Raw genomic sequence first — 15748 nt, 5'->3', positions numbered from 1 at the left:
GAGAGGCGTGAGTGAGTGAGTGAGTGAGTAAGTGAGTGAGTGAGTGCGTGAGTGAGTGAGTGAGTGAGTGAGTGAGTGAGTGAGTGAGTGAGTGAGTGAGTGAGTGAAGAAGAAAAGAGCTGAAAGGAAACAAGTAGGCAGGAACGTGGAGGGGGATGGGAGGATTAGACGAAACCTACAGACAGTGGTTGGAGGGACAGATAACGGCAATATAATCCGCATTTCTATTCGTAGTGTGCAATACATTACGCCAGATCTCGGCTGGTACGACTGCTACTAACCCTGCATCTTCTTATCGCATTCGATCTGACCCCGCGTTTTCTCTCTCCGTGCCAGGCTGGCGCCGGACCCGACTCTGCTGGCGGAGGAGGTCACCTATTCCGAACCCGTGCTCATACCCACCAATAGTATGGCGGGAGGGACTCTGAAAAAGAATCAGACGGACGGGACGCTCGAGCCGCTGCGGTACACGCCCGCGTGCGCAGGTACGGTACCGGGTACACACCCCTCCGTCTTACAGTAACTCCGTCTGAGGTACTCCGCCGTCTTTGACCTATTGGCATGGTGTGCTGGCATCCCTCGGTCTTGAAGTAAAGTGAAACTTAGTTCACTGTCCACTCCACTGGCCCCAACATGGGCTGTTGTAAAATAGCTCGGAGTTTGTACTGAACACTGTACAGACTACAGCCCATTAGTGCGATTAACGTTCCTGTCGTGTTTACTTTACTTATGTCTTACTTGATGATCTTGTTTTGTCGCATTTTGTTTTTGAATCCTGACAACGCTAAGTAAATGTCAATGGGTATACTTTTGTAGTGTATATTGTCTAATTGTATATGGAACCACCTCTGTTGTCTATGAGAGGGGGTCTTCAGGTAGCTTTATCGCCACATCCAGCACCAATCTGTCTTGTCTTTACCAGTGCGTGCACCACACCCCATACTCCGCACTAAATATTCACACTGGTGCCGTGTCATCCACAGCCCAGTACGGTGGCCAGCTGGTACCACTGAGAGAGGACCCGTACAGCACGGGCACCCATCGGCAGCTACGGAGTCGGCCCCTGCGCCTTGACGATCACTCAGGTACACACTCTCAACTCACGGTGATTCGGGTATGAGCCCTGAGAATCACTAAGGCAATGGACTTGGGGCTAGTGTACGAAGTCGCCTACTTATCAAGTGATTCAAGTATGACCTCACCAAGTTACCGATGGATGCCTCAGTGTATGTGTTCAGCCGCTTACCTACTAAGGGAATTCGATCGTTGAATCAGGTATGAACTCAGTAGCTTATGGTGGGATAGACTTGGCATCTCAGGGAGCTTAACTCATTGACTCACAGACTCGGTGACCTGACTTTGTCCTTTGAGAAAGCCGGACTTATTAGAGTTTCCGGTAGGTTCTCAGTACGAGTCGGGTCTCGGGCACGGACCCAAGCTCTCAATAGGATCGAAAGTGAACTCGGTACGTACCCAATGGTCTAGCTTTGACAAATTATGCGGACCCAATGGCCCTCGCGCTGGACAAAACGTCCTAGGTACGGACTCAGTAGCTTGGATATTCAGTGGAAAGTTCAATGGGATCGAACAATAATTAATCGGCATTTATGGGGATGGGTTATCACTTATCAGAGTGGATTGGGGATAACGGAAGGTTTTGAGAGAAAATCAAGCTCGTTTTGCGGATGTCCAAATGAATGAGTCGAAAGGATGCATGGAGAGAGAAATCAGTGGATTTGTTCGATAGCATTAGGTTCTGAGAATCTCCTGACTTTCGGTTGCAAAAGACCGACTATTGTTCCGACCAAAGCCCGGATCTAGTGGCGCCTTCTCCCCTCCCCTCCCCTTCCACCCCACCCCCACCCTCATCCTCTCTGGCACCTCTAAAGATAGACGGCTGGCCGCCGGGCGCCTCTGAGGCCGCTCGCCAGCAGAGGGTCGAAAATCGATGGTCCGCCGCCGCCTCCGGGTCGGCACGGGTCCCTGAATGGTCGGATAGAGTGGTTGGATACTATCTGGGCCAGAGAGAAAACAGCTGACTGAGTTATGAGAACAGCTGACTGTTCGGTAGTTCGGTCGCTCGGTGGAGGGTCAGAGCCGACTTCCTGTTTAAGTCGAGGTTAATACTACAGTTAGGTGACACGATCAGAGGGAAAACATGAACAGCATGGTGTCCGATTCGTAAGGATCGGAGAGAGCTGCTGGCTACTCACTGCTAATTACTCGGGCTAGCGGGTTACATCGATAAAAACTTGAGCTGAAAGAAGTTATCTTGCAAAAGATGAACTACCAGCGGATGTCAATTGCAGCTTGTGCAGTAACAATCGTCCATTTTGTGTTCTTGATGTTTTGTTTCTTAGAGGAGGCTGACGTTGACTATGTATTGTTTCAGAAATGCTCGACGAGCCGTCGTACAGACGGGACGGCGCCGTACGCCACGATCCGCCCCTCAGCGACGGCTACGCGACCACACGCAGCGTCCGCAGGGTTTACCTGTAGGTGGCAGCAGCATCGCGGCAATAGGTGGCAGCAGTGTCGCACCGATAGGTGGCAGCACGCCCTCTCAGCGGACTATGGCCGACAGAGCGGTGCGTTTGAATAGTGGGACGCTACGAGCGCCGGTTTGTGTTACAGAGGAGCTGTTTAGAGCTGAGGAGATGTGCTTTAGTCGATGGTGCCACAGTCTCAGCAGAGACCCGTGAGTCCCGCCTCCCGGCTCAGCTGATAAACAGTTCAGTGCGGACAACCGATGTGGTAGACTACCCGTGAGTGAGTGTTGCTCTTCTTGATCTCAGCAAGCGCGGCCAGCAAGCCGGAGCGATCGGCGGCGACACACGCACCGCCTAGCGGCCAGTTGGACAACTTGAAGTGCCAAGACGCACACTAGATGGGCTGACAGTGGTAGCTGTGGCAGGCAGTAGGTACTAGAGTGAAGCCATGGTGTTGTGCCGCCATTTTGTCCTGCGTACAGTCGCACCGACGAATGCAAGCTCCATATGAGACTCGAGTTACTTTGTACATACCCTTGAGCACAGTCGCGTGGAGGTGATAGAATTTGATAGCAATCGTGCAAAAGCTGTCCGACTCAGCAGCTGGAAGCTGTTGCCCGAATCTCGTGCTCTAGACGCCGTTGTCAATCACGGTATTCTGCTGTACATACCACTCTTGCCTGTTTCAATTTGTTTGTATCCAGTATTTTTATTTGGTCGTTTTGAAGAAACGTTCCGAAATGTTTCTTTTATCAACGCTCGGCAAGTACAAAGTTGCTTATTGGCTGGCGTGCGAGGATCATGTGTGCAATTAGCGTTTTCATTCCCGTGCTTTTTACCGTTCTGTTTTCCCTATTTTGCTCTATCGATTGGAGCTAAAACCCCAGTTTTTTATTTTATACCTACTCAAGTATTGTTGTTCAGGTGACATATCATGTTATATGATTGAATTTCGATTTGTGACTTCTAGCATGCGTGAACTTCGTCTAAACTCTGCTTTTGTTTTGTGGTTGAGCGCAAGTGCGAACAGCTACAAGCACTTGATGGTCTTGAAGTGTCATTGTTTCATGCTATTTTACCAGCCTGTTTTTTTTTTCGCATCGACTGCTGATCATGTTCAGGCTCACCGAGTTAGCCGTGCTAGATTGAAAACTGGAGTGACTGCATTTGTTCATATGTTACGTTAGCCGTTCAGCCGGCTATATGCAACAAATTATCATTTATTTTGAATCAAATGTACCATACCATTTTCCTCCTCACTTCCCAGGTTTACACCGAAACACACGTCACCCTACTCCACCGCCACATTTTGCAAAGATTATAGACACATTTTATCTACATTCCCAACGATAATTTTGTTTGTTACACCCTTTTTCTTTCCCCTTCCCGCCTCCGGTCAGACACCCTGAGTCTTCCAGACCGGTACCCTTCCCCTCTCTCTCCTTCTCCCCCCAGCGATAGGTCCCCGTGTCTGTCTTGTCAGCTGTGATATAACCGTTGGTATTGTGCTGGTGCATTGTGGTACAGTGAGTGAGCGTGGGTACGGCGGGTACAGTCGTACCCGGCACGTTATGGTACCGGTCCATAAGCTGCGCGTCAGGCGCCGCCTTGGCTGCATTTGCATTTGATGACATACTTGCCTAGTGATACAATATATACAGATATACAGACGTTTGTTTGCGAGGATTTGCTAAACGTATTTCATTCACAAGTGCATCATTAAGAGCTACAGCGGTCCACCTGAGTTGTAAAGTCAATGACTTCTAAGTGACGAAGTAAAAAGTTTTTTTTCCTATAGGTACTCGAAGAACGCCAAACGGTGCGATCTGTTCGGTATCGTTTTGTGCTTTGTTTCTGTATATCTGACTATCTACGACATTCGGCATTGGCAATGCATTTGACTCGACTCACGTCTGTTTTATGATTGATGAATTCCTTTCGATACATCGCTGGGTCCGCGGCGGTAAACACCATTCCTGCCTAGCTCTCGGCCGTGACGGTATGTAATCCGACAGAACACGTTCCTGGGCTTCCTGAAAAAAGCGAGCCGCCCGTCGGGATGGTTCGCGATGCTCGGGGGGGGGGGGGGTCGAATAGCTGGGGGGAGGGGGCCTTGATAGCTGAGGCCTCGTCACACACCGCTTGTGCAGTGCAGAGCACTGACTTGAAGGCAGTTATAGGTTATAGGTAAAGTGAAATGGCTAAAATGTCCAGCATTGAAAGTCGCCGGTTACTGTCTGTTGGTAGGATAAGTCGAAAAAAATGTATGTAGCTTAACATGCAATTGCTATAGGCTGCAGATCTATTAGAGACGGGTGCTGGCGCTGAAACGCACATGGTGAAAATTGGACGTTTTTTATTACACATTTACCACTTCAACAGACCGATAGAATAAAACGAATGAAGTCAAAGTGGCACTTATGTCTTATTTATTATAATGCACACTTCGCACAGTCACACATACGAAAAAATAACACTTTGAATTTCATAACGCCGTCTTTTACTGATGAAAAAATATCATGTGGCAGCTTCACACCATGACTGAGAGAGCACTCAACAAGACATAAGGCAACTATGCATGGCATGACACAATTTAACGTTCAATGTACCTGAGTGTGATCACCTTACAGGCGTCCGCATTATTTAGAAGACTTAGCTCATGGTGAGTAGACTACAATAATCCCCTTGCCATTTCGGAGCATGGTATTCCGAAAAACCGTTTAAACGCAGCCTCTTGCCCCGTTCATATCTAATTAATATAATTGTAATCTTGCAATGGCACTTTTGAGCATTATGAATGTAATTATTAGGTATGCTATTAATAACCTTATGCTCATATTAGTAATTATATTCAAAAAGAAAAGTACAAATTAATATATTTCGACTTGCGCCTTCATCAGAATATGAGATCAATTTGTCGACACACGAAATAAAACTAAGACGATTCACTGAGTACAAACGTGCATAAATAAACGGTGGCCTTCAATTCAAGATTAGGGTTACACATTTAGTAGGTCGAAATTCTATCATCATCATAGGTGTACATAAATAAACACAACATGACAGTCAATAAAACTGAACACGTATAATACATATTTAACACTTTGTAATACATATTTATAGAATGATATATAGTACATACAAGTGAATATGATACATAACAGTGAATATGATACATAAAGAATGTCATATAATATACATACATGAGACAATACATCATACATATAATGCATAAATACAATACCAGGTATGTTAAGTACAATACGAAATACATATATGGTACATAGAACAGGATACATATTTACATCGTATACCAAAGTATTTAAGTATGGTTCGTCGCAGAGGAGCCATGTGTATATGCTGGTGGTCTGAGGAGGGGCCAGGATGACGTGTGTGTGTTTAGAGAGGGTTTTTGGTTCCGAATTTCAATAGATTCTGATATCTTAAGGTCCGCTACGTCTTTGCACACTCGCTCGATGGAAATATTGAATGACCGTGCAGTTATGTTGCTGGATGGGTGCTGCTGTGCCACATGGTCGCCGAGAGGTGTGTTGCGAGTTTTGTTTTTGGCGTTTCTGATGTGTTCGTTAAAACGATCCCGGACACGTCGCTTGGACTCTCCTACGTAAACTGCTGGATTGTCGGTGCACATGTTACACTCAATTTTGTATACAGCGTTCTTTGTGTGACAACGACCCTCAAGTCCCGCTTCGCAGGTGGAACAGCGCCTTTGACCAGCCGGACAGGGAGGGCTCTGTAGAGCTGATTTGGTTAAGTACTGGGTCAGTGTCTTTCCACTGGCCCAAGCAACACGGGCCTGTAAGCCTGAGGACTTGAACACCCCCTCTACCCGGCGGGCCAAAGTGTCATCAATGTAAGGCAGTGATACGTATGTAGTGTCATGCTTGTTTTTGATGTCTCTGTTCGCTTTCCTAGCTGATGTCCTAGTGTTGTGGCCTGTGGTGTCGCTAATGACTCTGTGTCTGGTTCTCTGTATGAGTCGATGTGGGTATCCATTGTGCTTGAACAAAGTTTCGATTATGTGCATGCCGCGGTTCTGTGCTTCTCTGTTTGACCCTAACCGTTTGGCTCTGAGGAGTTGCGAGTAGAGCACCGAGCGCTTGCACTGAATGGGATGTGCTGAGTTGAAGTGGATGATTATGGGTGCTGCCATGGGCTTAATATAAAGCTCTGTGCTGTACGTGCCATCGTTCTGGACAGTGATGAGTGTGTCTAGGAATGGTATTTGTTGAGTAGGAGTCTGGTCTGATCTCTCGATGGTAAACTTTAGCGCTGGGTGAAAGTTGTTGAGAAAATGAAAGTACTCATCAAGTTTTTCTGGTCCGTGTGTCCAGACCCCCAGCACATCATCGATATAGCGCATGTATATTACAGGCTGGTACTGCGCGGCGGGTGCGGTCAAAAGCAGTGACTCAATGGCGTCCATGAATACAATAGCCAGGGGTGGGGCTACCCTTGATCCCATCGCCACACCCACGGTCTGTTTAAAGTACTTCTCCCCGAATCGAACATAGTTGTTGTTTAGGCAATGGGATAGAAGTGTCTCTATATCTTGAAGACTAAGTCCAAATGTATTTATCTGATCTTTGTGTCTTTCAATGAGTTTGATGGTGGCCTGAATGGCTTCATCATGGCATCATCAATTCCACGATTCAGTGATACTGACACTAAAGCGGCTCCCACTGCTGATGGCAATATTGAACACACACTGAAAGTTGTAAAAAACAAAGTGATGACTATATATAAAAACCACAAAACTCAACAGCAGCCCAACCATCAGAAATGTGACCTAAGTAGACTTCGAGAGCTAGGCAAAGACCCGGACCTTGTAATTAAACGATCAGACAAATGCAAAGGCCTAGTAGTGATGTCAAAGAGTGACTATATGGAAAAAGCCCAAACCATTACAGCAGGGTATGAAGCGATCGACAAGAACCCCACCCCTAAGCTAGAAGCTGAAACCAAAAGGCTAGTGAAGAGTACTTTAACAGGGAAGGTCCCCGAAAAGGTTCTGAAAAGTGTCGTCCCATCCGGAACTCGTACTGCTGAGCTATACGGTCTCCCTAAGACGCATAAGCCAGATGCGCCGCTCCGGCCCATAGTTTCTGCCTGTGGGGACCCACTTGACAAGCTGACATGGCTACTCGAAAGGATTATCACTCAGCTGTTAATGTTTGTTCCTGCGCACCTCACGGATACACAGGACTACCTAAAGCGACTAAAAACACAATTCCCTAACAAACTCCCAGCAGGAGCAATAGTATTTTCCGTGGATGTGGCAAATCTGTATGGGAATATCCCCACTGATGAAGCCATTCAGGCCACCATCAAACTCATTGAAAGACACAAAGATCAGATAAATACATTTGGACTTAGTCTTCAAGATATAGAGACACTTCTATCCCATTGCCTAAACAACAACTATGTTCGATTCGGGGAGAAGTACTTTAAACAGACCGTGGGTGTGGCGATGGGATCAAGGGTAGCCCCACCCCTGGCTATTGTATTCATGGACGCCATTGAGTCACTGCTTTTGACCGCACCCGCCGCGCAGTACCAGCCTGTAATATACATGCGCTATATCGATGATGTGCTGGGGGTCTGGACACACGGACCAGAAAAACTTGATGAGTACTTTCATTTTCTCAACAACTTTCACCCAGCGCTAAAGTTTAGGGTAACTGTGGGGAAAACGCACCCCTGGGTTAAACGCCTCCCCTAAAAAAATCGTAGATCTTATCGGCGGATAGGTGTTTTATCCTGTCTTTCAGAACAGTCAGCTGCTTGTTTACGTAGTTCTCTATTTCCGGTTCTGCGTCTTGAGGAGCAGCGTGGGTAGGTGCTGATGTTGGTTTTGGGTGTTGTTTTTGTTGTTTTTACAGAAGATTCCTAAGCTTTTGATTCCCTTTTTATATCACAAAACTTGCTATTGTGCACATCACTCAAAACTGCGTTTTATTGTCATTTTGTTGAATTTATTATGCTGTGGCGTTAGTGGCGCGTTTTTTGTCAATATTTTGTTGACCGGAAATGGAGTGGATGGGGAAAGACGCCTACTCGATGCATGGGGCAAGACGCCCCCAGTTTTCTGAAAGGGGGGCGTTTTGCACGGTGGTGAGAGTGCAGGGTAGCGCCCTGTAGGTCGGGGCCGAAAAGGCCTCTCCCTGTCCTTTTTTGCTGATACATCTTAAACGACCCCTATTAGTGGCAGGGGGGGGGGTTGTTTTTATCCACCCCTCAGGTTTTTCGGGAATATCTCCGAAACCGCTGAAGCTACGATGCTGAAATTTTCTGACTTTTCCTAAAACTAAATTGGGCTTATTCCCTGAAAATTTCAAGTTCATAACTTTACCAGGGGCGGCTCCAGAGCACTGGGAATTGGGGGTCCTATTCGTGAAGCGAGTCATTTGGGCGAAGATCACGATGCTGCACCAGTTTTACGAACAGTGAATGAAAGGTATACATGTGATAACATATACAGTTATTGTGCATTCTCTTTTGACACGTTTTTGCTATAATAGGCGGATCCAGGCGTCCAAAAAGGGGGGTTATGTTTTACCTCCCAACATAGGTGCCCTGACACCGCCTATGCATGACCAATACAATTGTAGTCGTTCTCTCATAAGAAAATTGTAACATAACAAGACCATTACCACCCTTTTTAGAAACAGTACCAACAAAAACCTTATTTACTATACTTTTTGTGTACCCCCAATCTCAATGATCTGTATCCGCCTATGATTTTTGAAAATGCATATTTTTAGGATCCATGTGAATTCCTGGTTCATTCTCTATCGATCGGCAAAAGTTGCGTTAGGATTGGTTCAGAAACCTGGCCGTGATAAACAGTCAAAAATGTATCTGCAATTTGCCCGTTTTTACCCCCCTCTACCCCCCCCCCTGTTGACATATTTTAATTTTTATTTTTTAGAAATGTAGATCACGTTGAGCGAAATCGAATGCCGTTTGAATTTTGAAAATCGGCCCGTTAGATCTCGAGATATCAAGGGGGGGTCGTAAACAGCCCCCCCCCTGCCACTAATAGGGGTATACCAGGAGCCTGCCACTAATAGGGTTAACCCGCGCCCCACTGGGGTCTGCGTATAACACGCCCTACTGGGGGGGGGGCTATTCATAGCCCCCCCTCCTAACTCCGAAACTACTGGGCCGATCGTCAAAATTCAAACGGCGTCTGATAGCCCCGGAAAAACTGTCGAGCGAAACCTAATTTCATTGACCTCGAGGTCACCGATGACGTCACAGGTCAGGTCAAAGTAAAAATTATTAGCATTTTGGCTTGTTCACGTTTTGGGCTCTGGCCGCCGTCTTACAAGTCAGATCAGGCTCATTTTTGGTTCACACACTCGTGAACAGATGCTCTAGATACCCTGAGGGTACCAAACTTGTACTTTGATTTTCAGGTCAAGATCAGGTCATCACAGGTCACGAAAATATTATATCATGTGTCGGTCACGTGACACATGTTTTATGGTCCATTTAGGCCAAAGACTTCGAATTTGATGTCGTCTGTGTCATCCGAGGTCATTTTGAGTCGAATTTAGCTTAGGTCAGGTCACTTTCAGGTCAAAAAAGGTCAAATTTTGAAGTTATAATTTTTCAACCGAAAAGGTGTCTATTGGATGCAGTTTGAGCTCAGGAACACGATGGTGCTATTTATATTGGCGTACGATGTCAAATACGTGGTGAATAATTGATTTGAAAAATTAATAATTGTGAATTTTTTTGCAATAATGCGTATAACTTGGCTATTTTTGAAGATATTTAGCTAAAACTTGCTAGAGTTATTCATAATAACGCGTTCTATCACATATATTCCGGTTTTTTCGAAAAGTCAAAAACTTTTTGAAAAAAATGTAAAAATGTAAATTTTGAGTTTTATTATATAGAATTTTCGAAATTTTCAAAATTTCGAAAATTCGAGATAGCAGTTTGATAGCGCAGTCGATTCTGAGTCCTCTCATGCAAAGAAATTGGATCTAGCTTAAAAACTGAGCCCTTGGGAGCGATTGCCGTGGTTCAATGTTTTGCGTCAAAATCGGCCGAACATGACGTCACTCTGACGTCATTTCCGGCCGACCTATGGTAGCTACGAAGTTCAAATTTTGACAAAAGGTGTCAAATTGATGCAGCCGAAGGTACTGAAAGTTTGGCGTCGATACGTCAAGCGGTTTGGAAGTTATTGCAGAAAAACGGGAGGGGGGGCTATAAATAGCCCCCCCCCAGTGGGGCGCGGGTTAAACGACTGCAGATATCGTCACCAAACTTTCAGGACTCCTTCGGGCATCCATTTTACACATTGCAACAACATTTTATTCCAAAGGCTATGATAGGTTGACCACAAATGACGTCAGAATGACGTCAAGTTCTGCCATGTTCATCATTTTCTCTGTTGATGGATGGGGTGGGGGCGCTTTGCACATGGGTGTGGGCGTATTACCCAGGGTGTGGGGCAAAACGCCCTTTTGTAAGGGTATGCGGAAACCTTTTTGGGGGGTTAAATACCACACGCAAGTGTCTTTTCTTGGTCTCAAAGCGTAGTAAAAAGAATGAGCTACATGATGGTGCCCAAAGGTTTGAGTAATCTGGGTTGGGTTGAGTGTCAGAAGGTTTCGCGCTTACTGGGGGCGTTTTTGACCTATTCACCCTACCATCGAGAGATCAGACCAGACTCCTACTCAACAAATACCATTCCTAGACACACTCATCACTGTCCAGAACGATGGCACGTACAGCACAGAGCTTTATATTAAGCCCATGGCAGCACCCATAATCATCCACTTCAACTCAGCACATCCCATTCAGTGCAAGCGCTCGGTGCTCTACTCGCAACTCCTCAGAGCCAAACGGTTAGGGTCAAACAGAGAAGCACAGAACCGCGGCATGCACATAATCGAAACTTTGTTCAAGCACAATGGATACCCACATCGACTCATACAGAGAACCAGACACAGAGTCATTAGCGACACCACAGGCCACAACACTAGGACATCAGCTAGGAAAGCGAACAGAGACATCAAAAACAAGCATGACACTACATACGTATCACTGCCTTACATTGATGACACTTTGGCCCGCCGGGTAGAGGGGGTGTTCAAGTCCTCAGGCTTACAGGCCCGTGTTGCTTGGGCCAGTGGAAAGACACTGACCCAGTACTTAACCAAATCAGCTCTACAGAGCCCTCCCTGTCCGGCTGGTCAAAGGCGCTGTTCCACCTGCGAAGCGGGACTTGAGGGTCGTTGTCACACAAAGAACGCTGTATACAAAATTGAGTGTAACATGTGCACCGACAATCCAGCAGTTTACGTAGGAGAGTCCAAGCGACGTGTCCGGGATCGTTTTAACGAACACATCAGAAACGCCAAAAACAAAACTCGCAACACACCTCTCGGCGACCATGTGGCACAGCAGCACCCATCCAGCAACATAACTGCACGGTCATTCAAAATTTCCATCGAGCGAGTGTGCAAAGACGTAGCGGACCTTAAGATATCAGAATCTATTGAAATTCGGAACCAAAAACCCTCTCTAAACACACACACGTCATCCTGGCCCCTCCTCAGACCACCAGCATATACACATGGCTCCTCTGCGACGAACCATACTTAAATACTTTGGTATACGATGTAAATATGTATCCTGTTCTATGTACCATATATGTATTTCGTATTGTACTTAACATACCTGGTATTGTATTTATGCATTATATGTATGATGTATTGTCTCATGTATGTATATTATATGACATTCTTTATGTATCATATTCACTGTTATGTATCATATTCACTTGTATGTACTATATATCATTCTATAAATATGTATTACAAAGTGTTAAATATGTATTATACGTGTTCAGTTTTATTGACTGTCATGTTGTGTTTATTTATGTACACCTATGATGATGATAGAATTTCGACCTACTAAATGTGTAACCCTAATCTTGAATTGAAGGCCACCGTTTATTTATGCACGTTTGTACTCAGTGAATCGTCTTAGTTTTATTTCGTGTGTCGACAAATTGATCTCATATTCTGATGAAGGCGCAAGTCGAAATATATTAATTTTTACTTTTCTTTTTGAATATAATTACTAATATGAGCATAAGGTTATTAATAGCATACCTACTAATTAATATACCCTGACAAAATCACCGTTTTACCCACAGCACTTCAAAGAGCGTCGCCTTCTCTTCCCCCCATCTGGGCATCACACGACGGCCTGGGTTGATGGGGTTTTCACTAACACTCACCAGACAGAAACCCAGGCTGCGCAACAGCTCGAACGACGTAATGTACGCATCCAGGACCTCAAACAGATCTTCCTCAGTCTCAAACAGCTGCAGCTCGAGGAAATGAACCTCCATGGCCAGCTGACGGACGCGGTTCAGTACCTCCTCGTGCTCTGCGTCCAGCCAGGTCCACTCAGCACCCTCCACGTCCACTTTGAGGTAGTGAAGCGTGCGGTCCCCGTGACCCAGGCTATCCATTGTGTCGCCCAGAGTCATCACGATCCAGCCATCCTCACGGGTGGTGTTCTCGTCCCCCGACAAACCCTGGCGGTGGAAGACGGGCCCGAATGGCGTGCGACCCTCGGTGTGGTTCACACTGGGGTCAAACGAATGCACCTCGCACCCGTTCTCATACATAGCTCGGTCAAAACTCCAATCGTTGGCCACACCGAAGGAGTACGCGAGACAGGAGCCGGGCGGCGGTGCGACCTCCGCGTCCATACACACCATCTTTGAGCCGTCGCTGTGACCTGGGGTTCCGCCGAAAGGTCGCAGATCGCGGCAGCAATGCTGCGGGTGCTCCAGGTAATTGTAGAGCGCCTTCATCGCCTCCACAGAGTTCACGGCACCGACCAGTGTCTCTGCTCCCAGCGGCGCTGACAACGGTACTGGCCTGGGAGTTCTGAAACATGGAGACGGACGGTCACTCACACGGCGTTCTGAAATATTTGAGCACAGCCAGATTGATGTTAAATTTGCTCTAAACATAGCTCTAAAACATCAAGCATGTAAGAAACTGACCGACTACTGACAGAGAGCCTGCTCTAAAACATATCTGAATAATCACCTCCAATAACAGACATAGGTATGTACCTATAGCCAGGGGCGGATCCAGAAAATCTCCAAGGGAGGGGCCATTAGAAACCAGGAGGCCCCCCCCCCATAATCCCACCTGTTGGAGGCCCCATCTTCCCACTTGTTGGGCCCCCCCCCCCAAAAAAAACTGCGTCTATTGAGCTTATCTAGCTGTTCAGGCAACATCTCAACATCTGTGCAGGCTTGGAGGCCCTCTGTGCAGGTTAGGAGGCCCTGTAAAAGTGGTCATCTCTGTGAGTATAAGAGACCTCCAAGTTATGAAAAGCTTTACCAATCTTCTAACAAAGAAGTCTTCTCAGCTAGTCTTCTAAGAAATAACTAAGTGGGTAGGTTAAAAAAAAAAAACTCATCGGATTTCGGCTACTTTATTTTCAGGAGGCCCCCTTTTCAGCTTTTTAACTTTTTAACTTTTTATTTTATTTTTGAAAAAATCGGCCAAGGGGGGGGGGGCCATGGCCCCCATGGCCCCCCCCCTTGTATCCGCGCCTGCCTATAGCCAAACGGTCACTCAGCAATCATAAACATTTAGCCGATCGGTCACTTCCGATATAAAGAAAAATAGTCGAACCGTCATTCTCGATATATAACACGTAGCCGAACTTATTAAAGGGACCCTCCCACCTTAACATTAGTTTTGAGTTGAGATAGCCAAGTTTGCGGCCAGGCTCAGAAACCACCATTTATCCTGGTCGCAACCCCCGCAGCTTTATGGTGTTCAAGAAATTTCTTCCCTTTACTTGCAGGGTGGGACCAGCGTGGTCCCTATCTCTTAACCATTACGGGAATCTGATGACGTCATCAGGCTTTCGAACGTCCGTTAAATGTTTGACTAAAACGTTTTGTAGCACGCGGTGGTATATGCTGCTTTGCGCGCAACAAATGCCGCACTTTCAAATAAAGTCGCTAGGAACAGCGGAGATCCCAAAAAGTAAACAAAAGTAAGTCTAATATCTTGAAAACCGGTAAATATTTTTCGATGAAATTTGGTAGATATTCGTTTTTGCTCTTTCTGAACCGAGCGACATCACGTTCGTGCCAATTCATCAACTTTTTTGAAGGTGGGAGGGTCCCTTTAACTGCCCTGCCTAAAACATATCGACACCTTTTTTTAAACCCCACATCTGTTCTCCGGTGAATTTCCGGGAAGCAAGAAAGATCTCTTTTTAGAAGTGTCCAATCGTCCGATCCTGATCAAATTTGTGTGTTCGTAAGCTTGCTCTGGCATTGCTTGATCTGCCAAGACAGACAAACTTGAGAAAAATCGAGTGACTGTACCTTTTTTGAAGCTTTCTAAACAACTTGTCTGAAATTCACGGGAGAACAAATGTGGGGTTTAAAAAAGGGTGTCGATATAGCAGAGCTAAATAACTTTATTATCTAAGACAAATAGCCGAACTAAATAACTTCATTATCCAAAACATCATTATCCAAATAAAATAACTCCACATTCTAAACCATCTAGTCAAACGTTCCCTCCCAAAGATCTAAAACATAAAACATAATTTAACGGTGAACCCCGATCTAAAACACATATGATCACTCATCGTGAAGGCTGCTCAGTGTGAGAACAGAATATGCACAATAATGCACGACCTAGCAGAAATTCCAAGCTTTTCAAACCTTGCTGCAACCCACCATCGCATTGATCCGTCAACTCACCGTTCATTGGACCGAACTCTCGTCAGCAGGGAAAACATAAAGACACCTACGACTGATAGCACCACAATGCGCACCACAGGCCACCGGAGGTAACAGGGCGACCCGCAGGTCAGGTCACACAGTCTACTCATGGTGCCACACGCCGGCCGGCCCCGCGGAGACTGTCCGGGCCACCGGCGCCGCCAGTCGCACTCCCGTTCATCTCAGGGTAGGGTCATTCACCTGTGGTTCTGCCGCGGGGCGGGCAGCGACTAGCCGCGCTCATCCTTGGTTGGGTAAAGCCTGAAACAGACTCTTTCCGCAGTAAGGAAATCGCATGCGAGAGCCTATTCAAATACATGGAAGCACGCTCGCATCAATCGCACGCACCTCCCGCAAGCGATTGATGCGAGAAGAATTACAATGTATTTGAATAGGCTCTCGCATGCGATTTCCTGAACGCGGAAAGAGTCTGTTT

General features: G+C 46.3%; 2 protein-coding genes across 2 annotated transcripts in view; one reads left to right on the top strand and one right to left on the bottom strand.

Moving 5' to 3' along the window:
• The window catches only part of LOC122380031 (semaphorin-1A-like), a 30130-nt gene extending 25973 nt beyond the window's left edge, over nucleotides 1-4157 (top strand). The window contains exons 14-16 of the mRNA XM_043362765.1: nucleotides 337-485; nucleotides 984-1085; nucleotides 2393-4157. Of these exons, the coding sequence (XP_043218700.1) occupies nucleotides 337-485; nucleotides 984-1085; nucleotides 2393-2499 (358 nt within the window). The 3' untranslated portion in view covers nucleotides 2500-4157. The remainder of the gene's footprint in view (nucleotides 1-336; nucleotides 486-983; nucleotides 1086-2392) is intronic.
• Nucleotides 4158-12002: 7845 nt separating this feature from the next.
• On the bottom strand, nucleotides 12003-15475 carry LOC122380022 (methyltransferase-like protein 24). Its single transcript, XM_043362754.1, has 2 exons — nucleotides 15292-15475; nucleotides 12003-13438 (listed from the first exon to the last, which is right to left on the bottom strand). The coding sequence occupies exons 1-2, from the start codon at nucleotides 15420-15422 to the stop codon at nucleotides 12676-12678; spliced, it is 894 nt and encodes a 297-aa protein (XP_043218689.1). The 5' UTR covers nucleotides 15423-15475; the 3' UTR covers nucleotides 12003-12675.
• Between the last annotated feature and the right edge of the window lie 273 nt (nucleotides 15476-15748).

This window comes from Amphibalanus amphitrite, unplaced genomic scaffold (genome assembly GCF_019059575.1).
Source record: "Amphibalanus amphitrite isolate SeventyFive unplaced genomic scaffold, NRLGWU_Aamphi_draft 000090F_arrow, whole genome shotgun sequence".
Taxonomy (NCBI): Eukaryota; Metazoa; Arthropoda; class Thecostraca; order Balanomorpha; family Balanidae; genus Amphibalanus; species Amphibalanus amphitrite.
Note: the sequence above shows the minus strand (reverse complement) of the source record. Positions and strands in the feature narration are given on the sequence as shown.

Coding starts and splice junctions, on each gene's coding strand:
- LOC122380022 (XM_043362754.1), bottom strand. CDS start 15,422: ATGAGTAGACTGTGTGACCTGACCTGCGGGTCGCCCTGTTACCTCCGG. Junction 13,439..15,291: donor AGAGTTCGGTCCAATGAACG/GTGAGTTGACGG, acceptor TCCATGTTTCAG/AACTCCCAGGCCAGTACCGT.